Source organism: Atractosteus spatula, chromosome 20 (genome assembly GCF_055471065.1).
Source record: "Atractosteus spatula isolate fAtrSpa1 chromosome 20, fAtrSpa1.hap1, whole genome shotgun sequence".
In the NCBI taxonomy this organism is placed as follows: Eukaryota; Metazoa; Chordata; class Actinopteri; order Semionotiformes; family Lepisosteidae; genus Atractosteus; species Atractosteus spatula.
This window is the reverse complement of record NC_142725.1, coordinates 16,853,967-16,879,184: the sequence shown is the minus strand read 5'-3', so window position 1 is coordinate 16,879,184 and position 25,218 is coordinate 16,853,967. Positions and strand designations below refer to the sequence as shown.

Genomic DNA, 25,218 nt, shown 5'->3' with positions numbered 1-25,218 from the left:
CTCCACACAGACAATAACCCAGGAATTGAAGCCAGGGCCGCTGTACTGTGAGGCAGCAATGCTAACCACTGAGCCACCATGCTGCCCTGCTTTTCAATCCATATCCTAACATTTTATTATATACCTGTATTGTTTCCCCACATTGTCCAGAAGAGGTAAATGTAAGAACACAAACATCAACACCAAGAAACAACAAAATCTATTTAATAAGTAGCCTCTTAGCAGTTTATTAATATGAACTTTTCAGCTGTACACTAGAGTACATTCAGCACCCCTGTTGCCAGAATCCAGATTCAGACACAGAGGCCTCCAGGTGGAGACAAAGTCTTCTGACTCAGACTCGTTAGTGTCAACACAAACACCAACGCCTGTTTTATAAGTAGCCTCTTGGAAACAACTAGGAGGCTACTTATTCAACATTAAATATTAAGCCGTACCAGAATCCAGATCCAGGCAGGGAACTCTTCAGGTGGAGACAAAGTCTTCTGGCTCCGACTCGTTAGTGGGGCTGGACTTCAGAGGTTCCAGGTGTGCCAGGTGCACAGAGATTGGCAGTGAGAGCAGACGGGTCAGAGTGACGTTGCAGGGAACCCTTACAAAACCAGGTCTGAGCAGAAGGCAGAGCAGTGAGAGGACCTCAGAGATTCAGGACAAACTGTAGAGTCGCAGTCCAGTTAGCAATAGAGATGTTTATTCTAAAATCATTTAAAGATCTTTCTACCTTGAAAAACATCCTTCTCAAGCAGATTCCTCAATCAATCATGGTAATGTACTTTATAAACACTTCTGATGAGTTCTTATTATTAAAAGGGGACATTTTAGTGTTTTTGTGGTTATTGTATTAACATGTTAAGACAATGATATCTATAGTTTTATAATGTGAATGTGCCTTTTTATAATGTGAATGTGCCAAAACACATTTGTTCAAAATTATAAATTTATCAAGCTTTTTGTATTGTAATGTAGAAATTTGAATTGAACTTTCTTTCTATGTATCTAGGTGTCTTAGATAAATACGTTTTCTTCAACGGAAAATGATAACACAATCTGGAGATTCTGTTCAGAAATCAATCAATGGTTTTTAATAAGAATAACACACTTACTGTGTATGGAAGGGATTACTGTGTCTGTGTTGTGTTCCTGTAGCTCTAGAATGAGCAGTGTGAGAACACCTTGTACCTGCTGCATGATGATGTGCTCTGTATTATTCAGGTGTATGGGGGTCTCCTCCACATCATGAACAGTAACAGGTGCAGCCTTGAGATCTGTGTGGACTCTTGGCCAAACTTCAACACTGTCATCTGTAGACGTCAAAACAAGGTACAGTACAGAATGACAAGGAAGATGTGAAAATCTTTGAAGACCAAATACTTAAAGAATTGTACTCTTATTAGAACTGTTTTCATTATTTTTTGCAAGATTTTGCATCTTACAGAGTTTTGCAACTGTGCAGTAAGTGTACCATGAAACAAAAACGTATGGAGCATTTAAAAGTGCTGATATAATATAAATATAAATATATTATAGAAATATAGGAGGCATAATTAGTCCAAACACGTTTATATCAGCTTTTATAACATAAGAATGCAAAACAATTAAGTAGGTGTGTAGAAGCAAGATTAAATATAAATGAAACAGTAATGCAAAAACACCTGAAAAAGATTTGTGATTATATAAAGATATAATATACTGTACATATGCAGTCAGTCTCTTCAGTGTCTACCGTGGTGACATGGTGATTTGAACTATTCCTTTACACCTCCTTGGTCCTGGGTTTGATACCAGGTTTCCTGTCTGTGTGGAGTTTGCATGTTCTGCTTCCCAAAAACATTCAGGTTAGCATAAGATGTGGAAAAGCATTTGGTATACTGTATGATCAGCAACAGTTCATAGGTGTAGCAGTGGAGATTCAAAAGGTGAGGTCAGATCTGGGGTAATCCTCACAGGTTCTGTGGTACTGTATACTGTTTATGTTCTACAGCTTAAATTTAATCTTTTCCAAGGTCCTGACAAGCCATCCAGTTCAGTTCCCTAATCTGTGCACGATGTTCACGAAGAATTTTGAGAATCTGCGGGCGACGCTGATGGATGACAGGGTGATAGACTGGACACAAGACACCATTGTGAGAGGTTCTGTATCTCATTAAGTGATCATAATGATCCACAATGTATATTAATGAACTGAAACCAACCACACGCACACATTCACACAAGACTCATGAACACACTGTAATTGTGCTGTCCAGTTCTTCCACAGACTTCAGACTTTAAATGACTTCAGACTTTAAAACCTTTTACACATACACAATGATCCAATCTCCGTGTTTTATGGGGGGTCTGGTAACATTTTAAACACTGACGCACATGAACAGATGGTTCGTCATGAGCCTTGTTAATATTGAAGGCAAGCATTTTCTTCTGCAAATGATTTGTGGTCCTCTTCGTTCTCAGGATCTGTAATCCACTGCCAGCAATGTGAACAATCATTTGCAAAAGTCAATGTTTGCCTTTTTGATGAAGCTCATGGTATTTCAACAGCTATTGCTATGAATGTCCATTTTTATCCATGAGCATTACCTTCTAGGCTTCATGTCTCTGAGGTTTGATTCCCCCTCCTCATTAATCCATCCTGTCTGGAGTGGTACAGTGTTGACTAGTAAATAGCTGGTTTAACGTTTTTGTGAAAAGGATTCACATAATTGGTTGTTGTGTTTCTTTTACTTAGCTGTCAGAATTTGGAGGGTCGGTCAGGTTCAGCTCAGATTCATATGTATTTAAACCTGTATGTCCCCTTATTGCACTGAAAAATAAGGAAATTGATATTAAATGTATTGTGAAGATTTTTAATGACAACTAGTAATTTATCCAAATTATTAGTTACGACTAATTCTCATAATATTCCCAAATTCCGTTGATATTTTGTCATGAACAGCAGTAAACAGGAAGAAGCTGAAGGCGTTACAGACCCGAGCAAAGGAGCAGCAGACCTCAGGCACAGAACCAGGCAGAGGGCAAACTGTCTGCAAAGTCCTGCGAGCAGGAGCCCGGAGCAGGGCCCGCCGGGGGTCGCTCTCTTCTGGCCAGGGGCAGACTGCTGCGGCCAGGCTCCCGGTCCGGCAGGCGGCAGGGCTGTAGCGCAGGAAGGCCAGTGCAGGGGAGGCGTGTTTATTTCGGGGTCCGGTCCAGTCAGGCAGCCAGTTCCGCCCTGGCGCTTCAGCACGTAGACAACGTCCATGGCGGGCTTCACGGAGAGGAAGTGTCCAATCTTCCAGGCCGGGAAGGGAACTCCGAGCCGGGGCGGTCCGGCCCACGAGGGCTCCAGGAGACAGGCCGGCGGAGGCATTTGGATAAGTCAGGTCCCCACTTCAGACTCGACCCCCGGCCTCCTCTCAGCCACTGGAAAGATTGGGGCAGCACAGCTGTGGGCAAAAGCTCCCAGCTGGAGCTGGAGGAAACTGGAGACCAGGAGCAGGAAGGGCTCCTCCGGAAAGCTGGACCGGAGGCTCAGGAGAGATGTATTCGTCAATGCCGGATCGCCGAGGAGAGACTGAACAGGATTAAATACCCTCAGAGCACTGCTGCAGTCCAAGCTCTCGCTCAAGCCAGCTGCACTGCATCATTGTCGCTGTGGTGGTGAAGGCAGAGCAAAGGCGACACCAGGCGCTGGAGAACAGCCAGGATGAGCGTAACATGTGTCCTAGGGCAAGACACATGGTGAAATTGTGCTTGAAGGTGGCATCTCTTTGGCATTAAAATGTTTGCAGTGATAACACTGTACAATCTTTCTTTTAAAAAGGTATTCCAGACACTTACTGTGACTTAATAAAAGAGGTTGCTACCAGCAGTGGAATGGAAGTGAAGGAATTCAAAGACTACAGCCAGATGGTTCATCACAATCCGGAGAGTCTTCTACACAACGAGTGAGTGCAAGACTAATTACACAGAGAATAAAGTCTTTTTAACTATTTAGGTAATCTTTGTACATGTCAAGATAATGTTTTCAGGCTTTTTAATTCATTACCTTTTCTTGCAGTCATTATAAAGTTAATTTTTTATGATATTTATTCTGTGACATTTAATATTTCCAGAACCATTCAGTGAGGAAAAGAGTTTGAGTTACATAAGGGAAGAGGAATGTGTTCACGATTACCAAAAAGTGTAACAACTATTAATATTAGATACCACATATATTTGGAGATGTTAATGTGTTCAATACATCTCTGAATACATGCATTATTCTTTTCTGCAGAAATTCAAAGATAAAACTTTCAAACAGAAACATAATGAATTTTCTTTCTTATGTGCTTGTGTGTTACTTACAGGAGTGACCCTACACTGAAGATCTCAAGCCTGCAGGTTTCCCATGCTGAGCTGGTGGTGAAGCCCTTTGCCTACAGTGGAAACGATCTCACTCTCAGCCATGTGAGGAGCTGTATCCAGCACCTCCCCAGTGCCTGTATCCTGGACGACAGTGGGAATCCAGTGTCCTGGTGTCTCTCTGATGAGCTGTGTGAAATGAGAATGGCTTTCACCTTACCTGAGTATCGAAGGACTGGATACATGAAGACAGTCTTTACTGCTCTTATAAAACAAATGCATGCGATGGGCTTCCCAGTCTATGGCCATGTTGCAGAAGAGAATACTACTGCAATTAACATGTTTAAATCTTTCAACTACACTTTTGTTCCAGGAAAGCATGCTATTAAAATCCTTGTTTTCAAAAGGGCAAGTTAAGGAAGCCATGTTTAAAACTATATTATCCATATCTGGTGACGTTTTCATTTCTTAATACTTTATCAACAGTTTAGGAATAATTACAAATAAAAGATTTGACCCTGATTCAATGAGCAGTAGTGGAATTTGGTAAAAAAAAACAGGAATGTGCCCTATAAACTGCATTGAAGCCTAGCTTACAACAAGATAAACAGATTTTCAACGGTTTATGTAACAGTAGTTAATGAATTAAGGAAGGCCAAAACAAAGTTTTTCATTGATATAATTAACAAAGTTAAAGGAAATAGCAAACTGTTATGGAAACAGCTTGGCAAATTATCTAAGAAACACGGTTGTCAGAAAAAGGAAATGACATTGAATGTTCATGGAATTTTAACTCATGATGTCAAGGATGTTACTCTTGTTTTAAATAACTTTTTCATTCATTCTGTTGGGAGACAGACTCACAATTTTGGAAGGAGAGACAAAAGCTTATCATACATATTGTGTTGTTAACGGCGGTCTCAGAACAAAGTCAGTAAAATAATTTAAAAAACTCAAAAGGTAAAGATTATTTAATTGGGATTCCAAATTTATAAAGAAGAAATTTCCCCTGTTCAATAAACTAAACTTTAACGTTTGCCATTAAATGAATAGGCTGGTTGTACAATACAACTGACAATACAACTGATGTAAACATAGTCATAAAGCTTTAGATACCCAACACATAGATCAAAGGTTTCTAAAATACCAGTACACTAGATTGACAAGTTTTGAAATCAGAAGGATTGAGCAAGGACCCACATGTAGATGGAGAGAGTCTTCATATGGATGCCTGCCCAGACAGCTGCTCAGTTAAACATGTCTTTAACAGGAGAGGTACTGTACCGGATCGCACGAAAAATTCAAGATAATATTTAACTTGTTTATCAAGATGTAAAAGTGATGATACCACACACACATTCTTCATGACAGAGGACAAGCCCTGCCCATCTTCTCATACTTCAAGAGCAAACAAAAGTACTTCAACACCAATAATCTTTAAAAGAAATGTCCCATCTTTTTTCCCCAGTGTTTGGGGAGCTTCTTCTCTGTAATGGGGAGGACTCCTGGAGGGCTGCTTCCTGGAGGTGTGATCGCATCTCCAGCACCTCCGCACCTGGATGAGGTATCTCATTGGTCCGGTGCAGGTAGAATGAGAGCCTGCAGACGCTGTGGCTCTACCCGGTTATCATTGATCAATCGATGGTAGAACACGTATTGGGCTGCAGTACTGTGGTCTCTCCCCTTGCCTTATGTACCACCGAAACTGAGAGGCGCTGCCAGGAACAGGCCAATCCTACAACTTTGGGACGCAATGTTTTAAACCTTTATTTGTGTTACATACTGCACGGTAAAAGGCAGAACCCCAAATTCCCACCTGTCTGCTGGTTAGAAAGCGCGAATGGCTTTTACTCAACAAGGAAGTACTAAGGCTATCTTTTCCAAAACGCCTGATTATTACGAACGGCGCATACGGATATAACGGTACTTATTTCCCTCTCTCTCTAGGAGTTATTCTCAGATTCTATCTATTATATTAAACAAAGATAGCGCTCTTAGTTCTGACCAGGTAGGAAATTACGACCTAGAGGACAGCTGGAGTTTTTTGTTTATCGACATCGCCAGCATTATTCTTCCCCTTTCAGGTTTTTAAGCAAATATTTTTTTTTACCCCCCCCTTAGCGCATCGCGTCCGGAATACTTTGTTAGTACTTGAATTCTGAAACAGAGGAACACTTGTCCTCTTTCCGCACTCGTCCGGCACCGAAACCTTTGCTGGAGGTTAGCCGGGGCCGTGCGTGAACCTAGAGATTTAACTCCGGATGTGCGGGTCACGTGTGCCCGCACACGGAAGCAAGCGCTCCCAGCTCGGAGCCGTGCATGTCACTTCGGGCAACGTTGCAAGCTAGAGAGGTGAGGCGTGTAGGTGTGTTGTACAATTTCATTGTCAGTTAAGTCTGGGGTCTTTTCACTCAGCCTGTAGACAGGTAAATCGTGTGCTTGTGCGTGCAAAGCAGAGGCTGCGCTCAAAGAAAGAAGGTGGGACCTATTACGCTGTGTGTAATTTTAAGGTATTGCACTTGTGACCATTGTCTGTCAGGCGACCATAAATGTCTTGTACTTAGGAAACTGCACTATGAGTTATGGAAGGTGTGCATTAAACGTTTTTTTTTTGCCCGGTGCGTTTCCATGTTGTTCGATGGATTTGATTCACTCAATTCTGCGTGTTGATAAGAATGGACAGGTTTTGCATGTGTTTTTACGTGTAGATATACTGTAGTGGATGTCTTCCGATATTACGTATTTGTAAAGTCTTGCAGAAATGATGGTTAATCAGTAAGCAGTTACAAAAGGTTATACTGAGCTACATATTCAGTAAACTTTCTTCCTATCAGCGGTAACTTTTAGTATAACATACATTTAGTTTTTTAATCGTTTACATTTTTACCTTTAACATTTTCTTAGACTATTAAAAAGTAGAATAGATTATATAACTGGTCTAGACATTAATATACTTTTAATGTTACGTTGTAAACACTCATTACAGACATTTTTGGAAAATTGATAAACGCTACTGTATTGAATTAGATTAATCTGAATATTTAGTGCTTTAATCCTACTCCGAAAGGACGATATTTATACTGTATCCGAGCGCACACACACTTGAATATTTCGAGTCCATAGTCCAGTGTAGAATTTCTAGCACCTGTTTTATAGTCATAAACGTTAAAATTTAAAAACCATAAAATGCTACAATTAAAAAAAAAGATGAGCTAGAGAAAAGACGACTGAAAACTTTCAGTTTGTCCCAATACGGTTCTGAGGGGTCAGATTGCACAAGCCTTCACCGAGCCTGTTTTTTTGTTTGTTTCTTTGCACGGGGATTTTTGCGATGCGCTTTTTATCTCTTAGTATAAATATTTGATGACGTTAATAATTTACAAGTTCAGCACAGCGGGATCGGAACAGGCTGCAACGCGCGCTCTCTCTCTCTCTCTCCTGGGGCTGCCCGTGGGATGAGCAGTCTGCAGCTGTGGACTGGCAACCCTGTGCAATTGCATTTAAAACCGACAACAGGTGGATTGTCTTGACGCAAAAAAAAAAAGTTGTGGGAGTATGGAGCAATGTGGTTGAAGTTGGCTGCCTTCAAGAAACGGCTGGATAAGGTCGTGAGATGAAGTACTGTAGCTACTAACAATCAAACCAGCCAAAAGCCTCCTCGTTTGTAACCCTTCTCTGTTTAACGTTGCCAGTTTGAACCGTTTTCTTTCGCGATCTTGAAAGCTTGAGAAAACACCTGAGAAGTAGCGGCGTGTCTGGCGAGCTGCTGCGAAACTTCTGGGCTGTCGCCTGCGAGATGGAAATTTTGGCTCAGGTTTTCGATGCTGGAGTCTGATACAGCTTTTACTCCTGTGGGTGACAACAGACAGCCAGTATCCCCGGGGAGGTTATCGCATTTCACGCTCTTAAACAGTTAAATTACACAGATAACAGTAATTTAAGTGAACGAGTGCACTGTTCTTGGTGGCTGTCCATACACACGCTGAATGCTGCTGTGCTCAGTGCCGAGATAAAGGAGGATTTGTTCAAGCCGTGAATGGCTCTGCAGCTCTGCGGAGCTCACAGGCGTTCAAGATCTGCTGCTGTTTGCCGTCTTCCTCTGCTTTCTGTAAGTAGGCAAAATTATTTAGTGATTGTGTGGCCTTCGTTATTCCATCCCCATTCAAATTTGAATTAATTGTTAGTGTGAAGCTACCATAGTTTGATGAAGTTGGTGGGACATTTTTAAAGCTCTGGGGCCTTTTTATCAGGGCTCTTAATGTTGAATTCTGTTTTGAAATTGGTATTGGTCCAATTTATTAGTTTTTATTTATATTATTTTATGCCTGCATTCTTTCACAGTGCTTTGAATATGTCAGAAGCATTTTTGAATGGTGATACAATGTTCTACCTAGGTGTAGACCTTTTAATCACTTATGATTTATGATCTTTTGCTCTTGTTGGGAATTGCAGAGTTCCAGTTACATTTTTTTTTAAACTAGAATCACCAATTATGTTTGTTATACCCACCCATTGTGAATCGTCAGTGTGTTTTTTAGGCCTCACCTCTCCGCTACAAACCCTACAACCGCACACGGGAGAATGAGGAGGTGTGGGTGAACTCTGACCCTCTGATCCGCTCCCCTTCAAGCCAGCCATCTTTCAGCATGTCGCTTCGTGCTCAAGGGCTGGTGCTGACGGGCTTATTAGCCTCTCTAAATGGACCCTGTGTGTGGGTCCCTTGCTTGTGCACAGCCCTGCTTCTAGGCTCGGCTCCAGATTTCTACGCCCCTGTCGGGAGTGTCAGAGTGGCTCTCTGATGATGGATGGTGTACTGTATATATACTGTATGCAAGATTGACCCCTACTGCTTTGACTGTAGTGGCACTGTTGTCCTTCATGCCAGACTGTGTCCATCCCTTGTGCAACACAGCATTGCCACTCAGGACGCGGGGTCACTGTGTAAATTATGTTGCAATAACTGTCCTGTCAGGAGCTGCGGAGCTGGCAGAGTGCCACATGACTAATGGCTCTGTAGGCGTGAGTGGGGCACATCTGCCCATCTTAGTCTCTCCCCAGGCGGGTCCAGGACTCCCTGACGGAGAGCTGAGTCCTAAAGCAATTGAGAATTCAGAACTGCGCAGGTACTGAACAGAAAAGAAATGAGCAATGCTAATACTGCTGATACCCACATGGAAATATACCAAATATTTTGGCCAAAAGCAAAGGGTTCTTGGAGTATAGAAGAGGCTACCTAGTCATTTGTTGAAATCGATACCCTGACTTCTTTCAAGAAAATGTTGGATGACATACTTGGATAAATTATCTACTATCAAATAGGAGAGGGACAAAATGTAATGCCACCTGAATTTTGACTTATATAACACATTACATTTGCAGAGTTTCACAGTCTGTTAGCTGTTCAAAAAGCTGTTTTGTAATTTTTTTCCCCCTCAACAGCTGCTTTAGAGCCTTAGACAGGCATCAAAAAAAGATGCGTATCTAAAGATTTTTAAAATTGGAAGACTGAACACGACACACATTTCTCAGTTTATGGACAAATAAACAGTACATCTTTTGATGCTTAATTCAGAGTTACAGGTATAATTATGACTATTATTTCTGGTGCTTGTAATTTGCTCTAGTTGCGGTTTATTTCCTGAATGCTGTCAACGAAGCTGTAGAGGTCTGAAGGTTAGGTTGCTAGCCAGGACTGCAAGAGCTATTTCCAATTTTAGAAGATTTGTCCTGTGACAAATCGCCTCCTGTTAACAGAAAACGTTTCGAAATGCTTGAATTCACCCTTTTGATTGGGGTTTGTGAATGATGTCCACTATAATGTATTTGAAACTAAATGGAAGTGTTTTATCTAATTCATCTGAATTATTTGGAGACTAGTACAGTAGTTGCAGTGATGTCAGTGGTATATATCAAAGGTTGATATCAAAATATCAAAGGTTGAGCACACACTACTGAATGTGGGTTTGATTTTACCCTTTGTTGCAGTCCTGCTAAATTCCTTAAGTTTGTGTATCCAGGAAACAAGACTGGGTCCATGCCAGTTGCATGGTGATGGATAAACTCTACCCTTGAACCTGTTGCGCCTCCAGTGATGATATGAGCAAGGTAGCATTGTTTTTGCATAAAGTGGTGAAAGGTCTACAATTTTTCAGAGATGTAACAGAAAGTTAGGACTTATGTGTTGCTACTGTGTGAGGTATTAACATTGCAAATTCTGCTACATGTTGCTCCATCTCGGGATTTTTCCCTTTATCACTGTGCAGCGAACCCCCAGCCAGTCACCCCGCCTCCGGAGTCTCTTGTTAGAGATAAGAATTGGCTGCAGACCAGAGGAGGCCATTTGGCCTGTCTGGAAAAAATGTGATGATTAACTCTGTCCAATTAATTTTTTTCGGATTGCGCATACATCTTTAATTTTCTGTTTGTGATCTGTAATCGGTGCCTGGCTGAGATATTTATGGAGCCAGCACTAATGCTCCTGCCTCCGGGCTGGGCTGGGCTGGGCTCATCCTTCCCACAGTCCCTGGAGCTGTCCTCCTCGCCCTGGATCCACGCTGGCGCTCCCCAGAGCGCGGCACTGTCCGTGCTGCGCGGGAAACGCTTTCGGGGTGAAAAGCTAGCGAGAAAACCCTTTCCTGTGCCGCAGTCGTCTGTGTACGCTGCCAGGGCCTTTTCGCTAATCGCCATCGCTCTCGTGTGCCCACCTGTCACCCGCGGGTGCCGCCTGCTCCGATGGCGTACCCAATCGGTTTGCCCAATCGGCTGCGTGCAGATTCCCAGCCGCTCTCGCTGGGCGACCCAAAGGTGGCGTGACGCTGCTGTTACCGGCTTCACCCCCCCTCCCCTGACCCGTCGCCCTGCTGTTCCCAGGTCCGTGCCCTGTGAGAGGCGATGCTGTGGCCGGCGCTGTGGGCTCTGCTGCTCGTGGGCGGCACGTGCCCGGGACGAGGCTGGGCGAAGGAGGCGGACGGAGGCAGGGAGGACAGGGGCCACATCTCGGTTGTGGTCGTGGGGGCCACGGGAGACCTGGCCAGGAAGTACCTGTGGCAGGGCTTCTTCCAGCTGTACGCGGATGAGGTGGGCGGCGGCGGCCACAGCTTCTCCTTCTACGGCGCTGCCCTGTCGGACCCGGAGAAGGGCAGCCCGGCCCTGTTTGCGATCCTCAGGGGCCTGGCGTGTCCCGCCCTGGTGTCGCCCGAGAGGTGCGCCGTGCTGAGGGACCAGTTCCTGAAGCTGGCCCGCTACCGGCAGCTGAAGAGCGAGCAGGACTACGCCGGGCTGCACGCCGAGATCGGGCAGGGCCTGCAGCCGGAGGGCCTGAGGGAGGCCGGCCGGCTGTTCTACCTGTCCGTCCCCGCCTTCGCCTACGCCGACATCGCCGGCAAGATCAACAGCAGCTGCCGGCCGTCCGCGGGGGCCTGGCTCCGGGTGGTGCTGGAGAAGCCCTTCGGCCACGACTCCGACAGCGCCAGGCTGCTCTCCTCGCAGCTGGAGAAGTTCCTGAAGGAGGAGGAGACCTACAGGATCGACCACTACCTGGGGAAGCAGGTACCGCACCCTAGCGCTGCTCCGGGCCCTGATTGCACCAGGCCCGGGCGGGGGGGCGAGCGCAGTCGAGGGCAGCAGAGCGAAAGAACACGGTGGAATCATGGGAGGAGCCTGGGGATGTCTGCAAAGGCAGGATGTACTGTACTGTACTGTACTGTACATTAGTGTGGGAAAAATGTGGTACAGGGCAATGTTTTTGTGCAAATCGACCATAGCAAATGCTAGAGGCTCAGGACACGAGTGGTGAGATCTTTGGAGCCTAGACTCCGTCCACATTTATTAGCAACACTTCAGAAGTAATTTTAAGGACTGAAAGGCATAGCTGCTGAAATGTCCTCTGGGCAGGCTGCACAAGGCATGGTTTTGAGGCTTCTTTTGTACTTTGATAGCCTGTCCCCCCATGTACAGTAATTCCCAGCGAAGATTTTTTTAGATGTATTTGCCAACGACTAACATGTATCGTTTCTTCCCGTTTGCAACTCGTTCCTCGTTCTGAAGGTCGTTGCGCAGATTCTGCCGTTCAGGATGCAGAACCGGAAGCTCTTGAGCCCGATCTGGAACAGGCACCACGTGGAGAGGGTGGAGATCGTGCTGAAGGAAACCCTGGATGTGAAAGGTGACGAATGCGGGGTCCTTACCGGGGGAGCGGCCGGAGGTCGTACTGGCCCTCGCAGTGCCTGCTGACGCAGACAGGGGGTGCTGGCTGTGCCATTCTCCAGTTTCACGCACTCGTTTTAACCCCATGAGCTGAGCCCAGCTGCGCCAGGGAGGAAAAGCCCAGCTGCCAGGAGACGGAGGGATACAGGAGTTGTGCTGAAGTCCGATTTAGGACATCTTATGCTCAAGTCATTTCATTCTGGATTTGCCTTTGTAGCCGACAAAGCTAAATATATTATATTACCCTGAAATGATGTGAGCACGCTTATTTCATTCAAAGTCCCTGCAAAATTAGATCAACTCAAAACTCGTGAAAGTGGAGCTTTGATAACTGAAGAATACAATATACTGTGAATGAGTGAGTCTATGCTTGTATTACAGAATGAAATTAAATACTGAATGATAGTGAAAATCAAAAACACCTTCTTAAGCTTCTGCTAGCTTAAATTTTATTTTAATTGTATTTAATTTTATTTCCTATGATTTTATCTACAAGTAATCATAGGAAGCTGTTTGTAATAATAATTTTTAAAAAATCAGCAAGAATGCAGGCAAGATCTGCAGACCCTACAACACTGTTTGCCAGCCACTAGAGGGCAGCATAATGTCTCACATGCTGTGTTTCATTAGAGCTGCAGTAGATGCGACACACTAGTTACTTTGCATAATCTCTGACAGCACAGGAGTTCTGTTCAGGCAGCAGAATTGCTGCATGGATGGAGTCATCCACTGCGTGCTTTCTGTGCATGTTGATTGTAAAATAAGTACCAGCTGCAGATTAAGAAAATCCATGGCCTCCAAGACTGCTGTGTGAGAGTGACCTTGCTGCCCTCATCGTCCATCTTTCTTCCTGTCTCGGCCCAGGGCGCACGGAGTTCTACAACCAGTACGGCGTCATTCGCGACGTCATCCAGAACCACCTGACCGAGGTCCTCACCCTCCTGACCACGGAGATTCCCGTCAATGTGAGCAGCTCAGGAGAGATCCTGAGGAACAAGCTGAGGGTCTTCAGCTCGCTGCTGCCTCTGGACAGGGGGAGCGCCGTGATTGGGCAGTACCAGGCGTACAGCGCCGAGGTCCGCGAGGAGCTGAACAAAACCAAAGACTTCGTCAGCGCCATGCCTACTTTCGCCGGTAGGGGCTGAGCAAAGGTTTCTTTCGAGGCCCATACTGCTCTTTTCTGAGGTTTAAAGCAGGGCTATCCAGTTGTGGGCCTGAAGAGACGGTTCTTCTGCAGATTTTCATTCCAGCTCAGCATTTGATGAGCTAAATCAGATGACGACTGGCTGAAGTGGACCAGTTTCATCGCTTTTCCCAGCTCTTCAGGTTCTTCTACTTTGAAGAGACCTTGAAAACCTGCAGACATTGACCGGTCCTCATCTCAGTGATTTTGTTTATTCAATGCAGGAATTAATAATTTTCTTTAAAAAATAATAAAGATTGGAAAGTCCTTGCTGGGTGTTAAAAAAGGCAGAGTGAGGGATGACTTGAGTGACTCACTGTTTTCACAGTCTTTCTGGAAGCCAGCCTGCCCCCACAGTTAAACTCCCTAGCGAGAAATGAATCTTAAATATATATATATTTTTGAAGATGTAAATATGTAAAACCAGGTCTTGACTCTGTGCCTTTTTTTCCACTGAAAAACACTCTGTACAAGAACAGCTTCAGAGATCACATGGGAACTTGGTCCAAACCAGTATGAGTCACAATCCCTGAGTCTGCCAGGCTGACACAGACCCCATGTAGTGTCCTGTCCGGTGCCAGAGAGGCTCAGATTACATGCAGCAGCCTAATGCTTCAGTGGGTGATAGGTTTCAGTGACAAATTGTTTTGATCACGGCCTTATTTTCTTTTTCGGAAGCTTATCATGCAGTTTCTCAGAGCACCAAAAAAAAAAAGGACTGCTCACCACTCGCATGTTCTGTCTTGCACTTCGTTCTCAAACCCAGCAGTCTGGTTTCTGTGTGGGCATGCCGGCGGGTGCCTGTCTGGAGCCCTGCTTCGCCCTGCACAAAGGCTGCTTTCAGTATTAGCCAGCCCAAATACACTGCCTTACGGAAACGAGCTGCATCAGAGTGGTGGCCCTCTCCCCCTTTCTCTGTCGGAGTCAGTCTCCCCCTCCGGCCGTGGCCCCTTTTAAACCCGAGCTTGTAATAGGACCTGGCCTATAGCAACACTGAGAGTCATGATTGCATTAGACGTCTTTATGGGTCAGTACAAGGGAAGAGCTTAGGCACCTTGACGCGATTCTGTTGCCGTCTGAAGTCTTCAGTGCCAGCTTGAAAGCCGATACCTTCCTCCGCTTTCTGTGCAGCTGGCCTGTTCGTGTGCTGTTTTTCTTCTGAGTTATGGCAATCCTCAGCCTTTCTCTTCCCTCCCTCGTCTACTGATTGGTGTCATCTACAAGACCTGGTGGACAGGACCATGCTGGGGGTGTGGTGGGGGGGGACCAAAGCGATTTCTGCAATGCAAATTCTTCCACTTCCACAAAAACAAACTCGTGTTTGCTGCCCTTTCAGGTGTGGCGGTGTACATCGGTAATTCCCAGTTTGACGGCATCCCTTTCATACTGACGTCGGGGAAGCAGCTGGACGAAAGAGTTGGTTACGCCCGGGTCCTCTTCAAGAACCGAGTCTTCTGCGTTCAGAACGTCGGCGACGTCCACTGCCAGCCCCGGCAGATCGTGTTTTACTTCGGTCACGGCAGCCTGCAGTACCCGGCCGTTTTGGTGAGCAAGAACCTGTTCAAGCCCGTGCTGCCGGAGGACAGCTGGCAGGAGGTCACGGAGCACAAGAACATCAGCCTGTTTGGCTTGCCCCTGTCGCAGTACTATGTGCAGACCCCCCGGGTGCAGAAGGAGGCCTACGCAGTGCTGATCTCGCACATCTTTCACGCCAAGAAGGACAGTTTCATCAGCACGGAGAACCTGCTGGCCTCCTGGCAGTTCTGGACCCCGCTTCTGGACAGTCTGGCGCAGGAGTTTCCCAGGCTCTACCCTGGAGGGGAGGACAATAAAAACCTCCTGGATTTCAAGCTCCAGGGGCGCGAGGTTTCGTTCACAAACGAGGCCGTGGTGCTGATCTCCCAGAGCCCCGGGGGCTCGACGGCCCAGAGCTTCCAGGTCACTCAGGGCAAGTACAGGACCTGGGACATGGTTTCGGCCTGGGCGGAGGAGCTCATCCACCGGCTGGCCTCCGACCTGCAGGGGGCGGCAGAGAGGGCCGTGAGACGGAGAGGGCAGTTCCACCTGGCCCTCTCGGGGGGGTCCAGCCCCCTGGCCTTGTTCCAGAGGCTGGCCCTGCATCACTACGCCTTCCCCTGGGAGCGCACGCACGTCTGGATGGTGGACGAGCGCTGCGTCCCCCTCTGGGAGCAGGGCTCCAACTTCAGGACGGTGCACGACCACCTGCTGCAGCACGTCCGCATGCCCTACTTCAACATCCACCCCATGCCGGTCCATCTGAACCAGCGGCTGTGCGTGGAGGAGGACGGCGGCCCGCTGGCCTACGAGAAGGAGATCTCCCGGTTTGTCAACGACTCCAGCTTCGATTACGTCCTGCTGGGCGTCGGCTACGACGGCCACACGGCCTCGCTCTTCAAGGACACCAAGGCCGAGGCCCTGAAGGACAAGCTGGTGGCCTTGACGGAGAGCCCGGTCAAGCCCCACCAGCGGATGAGCCTGACCTTCTCCGCCATCAACAGAGCCAGGGCCATAGGCGTGCTGGTGATGGGCAAGGGGAAGCACGAGATGATAACCCAGCTGAGCAGGGTGAAGGACGACCCAAGGAAGTGGCCGATCACGGGCGTCAAACCTGTCAAAGGCAGACTGGTGTGGTACATCGACTACGAAGCACTGCTGGGGTGATGGGTGCGTGCCAGGTGTGCCATGCTCTCTTCCTTCCACCCCGAGCGTGAGCCTCACAACCTCAGAAAGCCTCACAGACGAAGGCAGGCAGTTCCAGCTCAGCCCTCGTCAGTGTGCATGAACTTGACCTTCTTGTCTTATGAAGGAAATGTATTGCAAGAGCCCTTAACAGTGGTGCACGGCCGCAGCATCTTCTGGTTGTCGTTCTACAGTTCTTCAGTTCTTAATTGCATATTTTAATTCCTGGGCTAATTGGATGTCTGTATTTTTAAATAGAAAATGCAGATTTATGGGACTTTAAATTTAGTCGGGGCAAATCATTTTCTACAAAGCGCGATGAGTTTCGCACAGGTTTCTGAAACTTTCTGTTGATTTGTATCAATGTCTACTGATTTTCTTTTAATCGTGAAAAGTGGGTTGATGAAAAATTCAGCAGATTTTCAAAAGGGCTTGAATATGGTTCACTGTAATTGCAGTTGCTGCTTCTACCAGCGTCAGCTTTTAAATAGCACTTCTATTTCAAGACCGGTTTACACCAATTTCTGAATGTGAATTAAGTTCAGGGGCCATGAAGAACGACCAAAATGACGGTTTCTCTGCTGATCCCATTGTGAGTAAAGATTTGAGAAATCTACAGCAATCACTGCCAGATGCCAACGGATCATCTTCTTTCTTCTGTTTCTGTTTCAAGAGGGCTTGAAATCCTCTTCTTTTAAAATCAGACCACTAATCCTATACCTCTCTGTTCATTTTTAAGGGGCTGCAGTTTCGTAGCGGTTCCAGGTGATATATTATCTTAATGCAGTGCATCTCAGTCCTGGTCCTGGAGAGCCCTGTCCCTGCTGGTCTTTGTTCCAACTGGGCCTTAATCACCAGTGCTAAGTGGTGTCTGGAACTGATCTGCCTGCTGGTTTAGGCTTATTTCTGCATTCAGTCCTTGGTTTCGCAATGCCGCAGTTAAAGCACTTCTTTAAATTATTATTTCCAACAACTTAAGCATACAGAAATATATGTAGTCTCACCTCAACTTGCTAATTAAGTCTCCGGGGAGAATGGCACTGTCAGACACAGTGAGTCAGTGTTTTTCCCTTCAGCTGGTTGCATTTCAGCTCACACACCTGAATGAGGGCAGTCCTGAAGCTAATTGGCAATGACTAGCTAATTAGCATAGAATTCATTCCAATTAGAAACCTCTTCTAGCTTCTTTAAACATTAAAATCAGTTTTTTGGAGAGAAAATTTAAATAAATTAACCTGTGATTAGGAATGCAGCTGGAGCATCGAAAGAGAGAGGGGATACCTTCCCAGGAGAAGGACTGAGAATCGCTGTACGGGACGTGAGTGGAGGAAAACAGCCCAGAACAGCAAGCAGGTCAGTTAGTTAAGGGCCGCAGTTAGCCCTGGTGATGAATGGCCCAGCCGGAACAAACAGGAGCACACACAGGGGTTCCTCAGGGACCAGAACTGAGGACCACTGGGCTAATGGCTTTCACCCACTCGGGTGCAGGTTCAGGCCTCTTCAGCAGGCACTGGGCTTTGCAGAACTGAAGACAAAAATTGGCCGCCTCTGCATTTTCTGACTTTTTTTTTCCCAGTGTGATCTGTGCACTGGTACAGAAGAGCCCGTTTTCAGGACCGCTGCTAATGTCATCTAAGTGCCTTTATAGATCCAAGAGAAATAATCCCTCCATGCTATTCGAACCCTCTGAATGTATTTCCCTCTCAGGGGTTAAAATAGGATGGAGAGTCTTAACTACCTCTCATTTAAAGTGACCAGTTCCTAGGTAGAAAAAGCAGAGTCCTGTATAGTCCAATAGATTTGATGTTTTCCACCTTAATATGCAAATTCAAAGCTGCAACAAATCTCTGTTTTTGCATGGATGTTTGCAAGTTGTTTTTTATATCATGAAGTTTAAAATCAACAGATTCTCTTGCACTGTTGTTGTGTCTTTAACACTGGTTAACACTGCTACTTTTGGTCGTCTGTCCCCGTTCGATTTCCTGTTGCATTTTTTTTAAGGACACAACAAACTACTGAGGAACAAGAAATTGATTTTTTTTTTAGTTTATTTTTAATTTTTAAGGCACTGAACTGAGCACACTGGAATGTCTTGAAGGATCAAAAGAGCTTACCTTCTGTACATTTGTACAAAAGTATTTTCAATGCTTAGAATAAATTCTAAGTTGTAAAAAAATGTAGTTGTCTTGTCCTTTGATAATGTTGCCTGCATCGCCGCCTGGGTGTCTCATTACAGACCAGAAGGATATTCGGTACAGGCACCGCAGAGAAATGCTGGATTTCAAGGTGTAGCATTGGATCATTCAGGTTAAATTGCAGTAAGTTTGAGTGTCTTGGTTCAAAGAAGCGTTCCAGATACCGCTGGGGGCTGTACAGGTAGAGTCACAGAAGGCGACCCTGTGACTCCTCTCATTTCTGAGGGGACTGCTGTTCATGTGAATCCTCCAGGCACAGTAACACATTGCCTTAATGTTCGTAAACTGTATCTGCTTTTTCCCCTCATGTGGCTGTTTTCTATCTCATACTACTCATTATTAAACTAATGAAATTCTTGCTCTTTTTGGCTGCTTTTATGCAGCATTTTCATTGATAGTCTTTTTCCCATCAGTGAAGTCACTGGTGATGTCAGTCCTCTTGGTCTCATTTCAGAACTGCTGAACTTGTGGTGCAGAACAGACTGGGGACTTCTGACTGTCAGATCTCATTTGATCATTTCAATATTGTTACTTTCTCACTCTTGACAGAAAAGGGGGGCAGTTGGTTGTGGTGAATGTTAGTATTGAATCAGATCTTTTTTTTAAATAAAAAGTCATTTTGTTTTTTGGACAGGAACCCTAGAAAAGGGAATTTACACCTGGGTGGCCACAGTCATCATGTTTCACTACCCATTTGACTTTTAAAGTTCAGCCGTAGCAGCTGGTGGAATACCGTAACTGATAAGTGGCTTGACGTTTTTGAAAACAACCTGTGCTTTTTTAAAACCGGTGGGACATCATATGTTCTGATGGGCAGCTTTGTGCAAGAACGCCAAGCCATGTTGAAAACGTCTGTGCGAACTAGCAGAGCAGACAAATGTTGGACCGTACAGCGTCACTGTTGCACGTCTGCCCTTGTCTAGGGGCCATCTGAAACCTACTGGATATAGTACTCTGGAGTTCGACTGTTTAGTGTTGGTGAGATGTTCTCAATATTTTAAGAGAAGTTTCCTCTTTTAACGTTCAGCAGCTCTGTGAGCTCAAGGGAAAGGTGAAGGTGAAGGGAAAACAAAGGCTTTTTTTTTACTTGAGTTGTTTTTTGAATCTAGCAGCAGTTCCCATGTTTAGCGGCAGTGAATGGTTTGGGATAGGTGTGAGATTAAGTGCCCTGGGCTGGATTAAAGCTTGCTGTGGCCATTCTAAGAGGTGCAGGACTCCCACAGCATAAACAGACCAAAACGCTGAAGGCCTTTCTGAACTTCTGCTTCTAAATCGGTGACGTCCGAACTCAGGTCCGAGCACACAGCTGACCTTTGTTATTAAAAAATGTAATACCCTCATGATCATGATTTGTACTGCTAATTTTGCAGTGTACAGTAACCTTGTCATTCTTTCGCATAATACTGTACATCAGGCTCTATGTCCAAAATAAGGCCAAATTCAATTAAGTGTTCAGATTTGCAATTGTGTATAACACATCTGAAATTGCTGGCAGGGATGGAATCGAGACTCCTACACGTCTGCCAGTCGTTACTCACAGTCCCAGTATTTGATGCTGGATTTCTGTTGAGGAGAACCAAGAACCCTCTAGGCACTGGTTTTGTGACTTACACAGCAAGTGTACGTGTAAAAAAAGTTGAAAGGTTGTAGGTGAGAGGAAGTATTTGGTTCTTTCAGCTTGTTGGATTGTTAGTAGCTAATTGATCCAAGGGTCTTCTCCAGCCACATTCAAAAGGACACAGGGTAGAATGTTTCAAAAACATGGTTGGGCTGCTTGTTCCAGCCAACTCCAACCCTTTGTGTTGGCTTTGTGCGAATGCACAGTACATCCACTAGTAATTAAGTACCTAAGGTTCGCTCGTGGTCCTGAAAGCACTGGGCTTTGCTGTTGCCTTTCAGGGTTTGACAGTCTTCTTTTCTCAGAACTAAAGTGAGTCAGTGTCTCAATGTCAAGGCTCTTCATTTTGAGCTCATTTTTATAGCTCTTCTTGCTGTTAGCCACCTGCTGCAGCTGCGCTTTTAACAGACGAGGTCGCGGTGCCAGGAAGTGGAGGAACTTTGTTTTTGGTAATGATGTCACCCAGTCTGCAGCGATAGGTGCTGCAGTCCCAGGTGACTCACCTCCGCAACGGCCCGACCACATGCCAGTCCGACGCTTTTCCACTTCGGAAGACAGGGTGCCGAAGCGTCTGAGTGACCACAAGATCCTGAGTAATGCGTGAGGTGGTGTGGAGCAGACACTGCTTTTGAGATTACGGAGCTTGAGCAAGAATTCGTAAGTGTCTCTTTGTCTCTCTCTTTTTTTTTTAATAACTTCATTGCATGCAGGAAGCTCCACCCCAGGGTGTGAAAAACCACAAGAAGGAGTCTGATATTTCAGAGCTGTGTGAGCAAGTGCTTTGTTTCGCAAAGGATCTCGGCCGGGTCTTTGTTGGCAAAGTGTTCACCATGGAGTGGAGCTTCCCAGCCGTCCCTTGCCGGGCTGATGTGCTCTGCAGTGCATACAGAGCCTTCCAGAACTATTCCCCCCCCACCGCTATTGTCACATTTTGATAACTTTAAAGTTATGTCTATAATGTCTTTTCAGATAGACTTTTTTTTTTATTCAGGGCAGCATGGAGGCGCAGAGGTGAGTGTTGCTGCCTTGTAGTGCAGGTAGCGATTTTTTTTCCTCGTACGTGATGAGAAAAAACGCCCAAGGTTTCTTGGAAAAAAAAATGCATGTTAACGAAGAATTTGATTTTTCTGGCCATATGTGGCACTTGAAGACATTAGGTTTATCTATGCTTTTTGAGGGAGGAATGTAATCTAAAACAAGTCGGAGCCATTCAACCTGATAAGATGAGGAGATGTGCCCAACTCCAATAAATCATGTAGACAGGTAACTCAAAAGGGCAAAGCCTGCTAGTCACTCTCTGCGTTGTGGATTCTGCGCTGTGTGAGAGCGAGCATGTGCAGTACGTATTTGATTTGCTAGTGCTCTGGACTAGCCTGAACACCAAACACTGTTGCATTGTTTTCTCATTTCATGGCCCATGTCCTTAGATTTTCCAGGTGCGGATGATTTCATGCTCCTGAGCTGTTTGTCAGCAGCACGCCAGAGATCGGAATTCTGGCTGCCAGATCATTGGTGTGCTGTTGCCGTGCTCTGGACTAAGAAGCTGTTGTTCACATTACCACCCCCCACCTCCATCCCCACTCTCAGGCAGGGCTGTTTCCGCAGAAGTGGATTGGGTATCTTGTAGCAATGCAGCACTGCAGACTCAGGGATCTCCTGACCTCTGTCACTGTGCTGCAGTGTCTTTGTCAGAGGGTGGACAGGCCAGCCTGCACTGACCCCTGCTCCTCTCCTGCTTAAAGGAAACAAAATTCTTATGCACTTACAGGCCGGTTTTCAAAGACCTGCTTTGATTTCGGAGGAAGGCTTCCTCACTGTGGGTCTGAAAGTAATTGCAAAACACTTTAACAATGCAAATCTAGCAATCCTAGATATACATTAGGAGAGAAAGTAAATGAACCGGTATTTTTTTAAATGTGTAAGGAAAAAAATCTGTTTTTTGTGAGAAAATAAAAGATTTAGGAAACCGAAGGTCTCCAAGGAAAATAAGAAATAAGGTGTTGTGAGGTTTTTTTCATTATCTGAACACGACTAGTTCCCAAAATCAGATGTTGCATTTATTAAAAGCAGTCGGCGGCATTTTCTGCTGCCAGGAGAGGATCTGTTCATCCCAGTGAATGGAGAGCGTCCCATTTCCTGGATCAACAACAGAGTTTCTGAGCAAGACCTCAGCCTTGCAGTCTGTGCTGAGTTAGCTTTAAATATGGAACCATCATTAATAATTATTATAGCTCTTCTGTGGCAAGATGAGATGCTATCGTTTTTATTCTCCCTTGAGGATGGCAGAAAAGCGCCGCAGATTTACTTTTTTTTTTAAAAAGTGAAAATACTGTTAGAGGTAGCTTTGTCAAATCCTGGGCAGTTCCTAAACATACGGGTGTAAGATTTTTAATTTCACATTTCCAGTTGTTTGCAGTTTAAATCTTACGGATGCATTTTAAAACGATTTAACCTTCAACAATATTTGCTCGTCTAAATTAGTAAAGATAAATGGCGGGTTGCCTGTATAATTACATAAATGAGGTTTCTCATGTCTAATTAACACCAGTGTAAAATTCATAAATTTGTGCAAAACCCAACAAATGCTTAATCAGAAAGGAATATTTCTTTGGTGTGTGCAAATTACACGTCCCCCTCGATTTTAAGGAATTCACAGAGCACATACTGTAGAAATGACAAAACTCATAGCTGTGGAATATATTATCAGTTACCTAGTAACCGTTGCTGCAGTTTTTCAATGAAAATTTTGATAACTTCTAATTGGATACAAAAGACTAATTAGATACTAATCATTTATCTAATGAATTAACTAATGAGATACTGATACTCACTAATTAGTACTAAACGACCAGTTGACATGAAATATTTGAATTAGATTACCTGTCCTTTCTAATTGTTAATGCAAGAGCTTCTTGAAAAGAGCCTTCACTGGGGCTCACTCAGGCAGAGCTGCAAGCTTGTTCTTATGAAAAAGAGATTTTAAGGCATCTAAGCCTGTAAAAAATGTTACTGAGATCATCAAGGTATGCAGCATGTATCTCAGCTCATTATGTTTTGTATTTTTTCACCTCTGACATAGTAAACAAATTCAGTGAACATAGAACAATGCATGATTTCAAGAAAAAGACACTGTCACGGTCCTTTTGTTCTGCTGTTTGTTTCAAATGACCTTTTTACAGCCACCTGTCCATCCATCAATCCATTTTCTAACCGTTTCTTCCGAATCAGGGCTGTGGGGGAGCCGGAACCGATCCCGGCCAGCAGCAGGCGGAAGGCAGGGTCCACCTGGAGTGGGACCCCAGTCCATCACAGGGTACACAGACACAAGGTCTCTCGTGCCGTCGCCACCTGATCATCACCTCTGAGTTCATTAGTTATGGTGTCAGAAATATTGCCAGAACACGCAGAGGCAGCGGTGAGAGAGGTCTGTTCTAGGAGTGAGACGGTGTCCTTGGTCCTGCTGGTCAGAAGGGGCAAGAGCGATTGTATCAATTATGATGCTTCATTAATTTCCAGGAACAAAACAAGTATGACTAGTTTTGTTTTTAAGGTTAATGAATTCAGCTCTTTTACAACAGTTCTGTTTGTTTTATCTCAACGTGAGCTATTTTATCAAAATCTGCAATATTTCATCTGGTCCTCAATCTACAATGAAATTGTGCATCTTGCAGATAGACCTAAGAATCTCTGTGCACAGTGCACTTATCTGCCAAAAGATGGAGCTCTTCCTAAGTTTTTCCTCCATCTTTTTAAAGCCACATATATACTGTATAGAAAAATAAAGACATATAGATTAGACAGACAATATCTTCACAGATATTATTAATTACAACAAATATTTATCTCCATGTAGGGAGAAGGCCGTCTCCTTTCTTACCACCTCTGGTTTTGAGTGAAATTTGAGGAAAAATGCAGAATTGGACTGTACACCACACCTATTATGATGTCGGGTATTGCAAGGTTATTTTCTGACCATATTTTTATTACACTACACCTGTTTATAAAGATGGACCTATGGAAATCTATATACTGCATCTACAGATGAAATAGCATTGTAATGCACGCTGTTGTTTCACTGTCTAGGACCTCTCACCTTCTATAACAGTCATGTCACAATTGTCCATCAACATATTCTCCGTGTGTACAATCCCGAACCGTGACCCACATATAAGGAAGGAGCCCCGAAAAATGCAGGGTGTCCTTCAGTCACAACAAGACCCAGCTCTGCCAGTCTTTAGCCTTTGAGCTATGCATCACTTTCCAGTATGTACAATAACATGCAGTCCAGTTTACAAGAATACCTCACTACTGCCTTTTGTCTCAGCGAGTGTTTTCATCATCCTGACGGATTTATAGAGAATTTATTTATTGGGACTTTTATTCATCCAGCCCCTTCAGCGTTAAGTGACTTTATATTCTGAAACGGCAACATCATTTTGGAGCTGTCATGTGCTGGCCTCGGAGAAGCCGACAACAGCAGGGGGTTTATGTTATCAGTGGGAGCAGCAGAGGGCCCAGGCTGCATTGCTCCCAGCTACGTTGGACGAGACCTCGTGAATTGATTTTATTTGCTGCTGCATAACAAGATTCAGTACATCTGACAACATCGTATTAGAGGCAGTCGCTTCACGGTGGACCATGTGCTTTGGTGGTCTATCTGACCGTTTTACTGGAACTGCAGGATCAGCTTGTAACTGGCACCCTTACTGTCTGTCTCGTGATCTCTGGGCCTTTCTCACACACAGCACCACACAAAACAGGGCTCCCATTATCTCCTGTCTGCTACTGTGGAGAAAAATACAGTGCTGTGGTTTGCATGTGCACCGACTTCTGCTTTCACACGCTTAAACCTGTGATCTCCTCCTGTGGTGTTTTGCTTCTGTTCGACGATATTTTTTATTTCTCCCAGCAGTAAAATCCTTCAGAGCCCGGAGCGCGATATTGGGGAAAACGTCTCGCACTTCTGTTTTATTGGTGGTGTACAATTCACCAAGAAGGGG

The 25,218-nt window shown here is 45.0% G+C and overlaps 2 protein-coding genes across 6 annotated transcripts; both read left to right on the top strand.

The window, feature by feature from the left end:
• The first annotated feature begins 664 nt into the window (after positions 1-664).
• LOC148817666 (glycine N-acyltransferase-like protein 3) lies at positions 665-6,665 on the top strand. The gene is made up of 6 exons (XM_088938499.1): positions 665-764; positions 1,213-1,320; positions 2,004-2,130; positions 3,797-3,920; positions 4,323-4,658; positions 6,611-6,665. The coding sequence occupies exons 1-6, from the start codon at positions 687-689 to the stop codon at positions 6,663-6,665; spliced, it is 828 nt and encodes a 275-aa protein (XP_088794625.1). The 5' UTR covers positions 665-686.
• h6pd (hexose-6-phosphate dehydrogenase (glucose 1-dehydrogenase)) lies at positions 6,221-18,581 on the top strand. Of its 5 annotated transcripts, none has more exons than XM_088938416.1 (5): positions 6,221-6,240; positions 11,188-11,865; positions 12,364-12,481; positions 13,387-13,656; positions 15,042-18,581. In XM_088938416.1, exons 2-5 carry the CDS (start codon positions 11,209-11,211, stop codon positions 16,385-16,387), a joined length of 2,391 nt encoding a protein of 796 aa, XP_088794542.1. In that variant the 5' UTR covers positions 6,221-6,240; positions 11,188-11,208; the 3' UTR covers positions 16,388-18,581. The 5 variants fall into 5 exon arrangements, with proteins under 5 accessions (XP_088794542.1, XP_088794538.1, XP_088794539.1 ...); XM_088938412.1 differs by lacking the exon at positions 6,221-6,240 and adding an exon at positions 6,600-6,669; XM_088938413.1 differs by lacking the exon at positions 6,221-6,240 and adding an exon at positions 6,697-6,795.
• Positions 18,582-25,218: the final 6,637 nt, after the last annotated feature.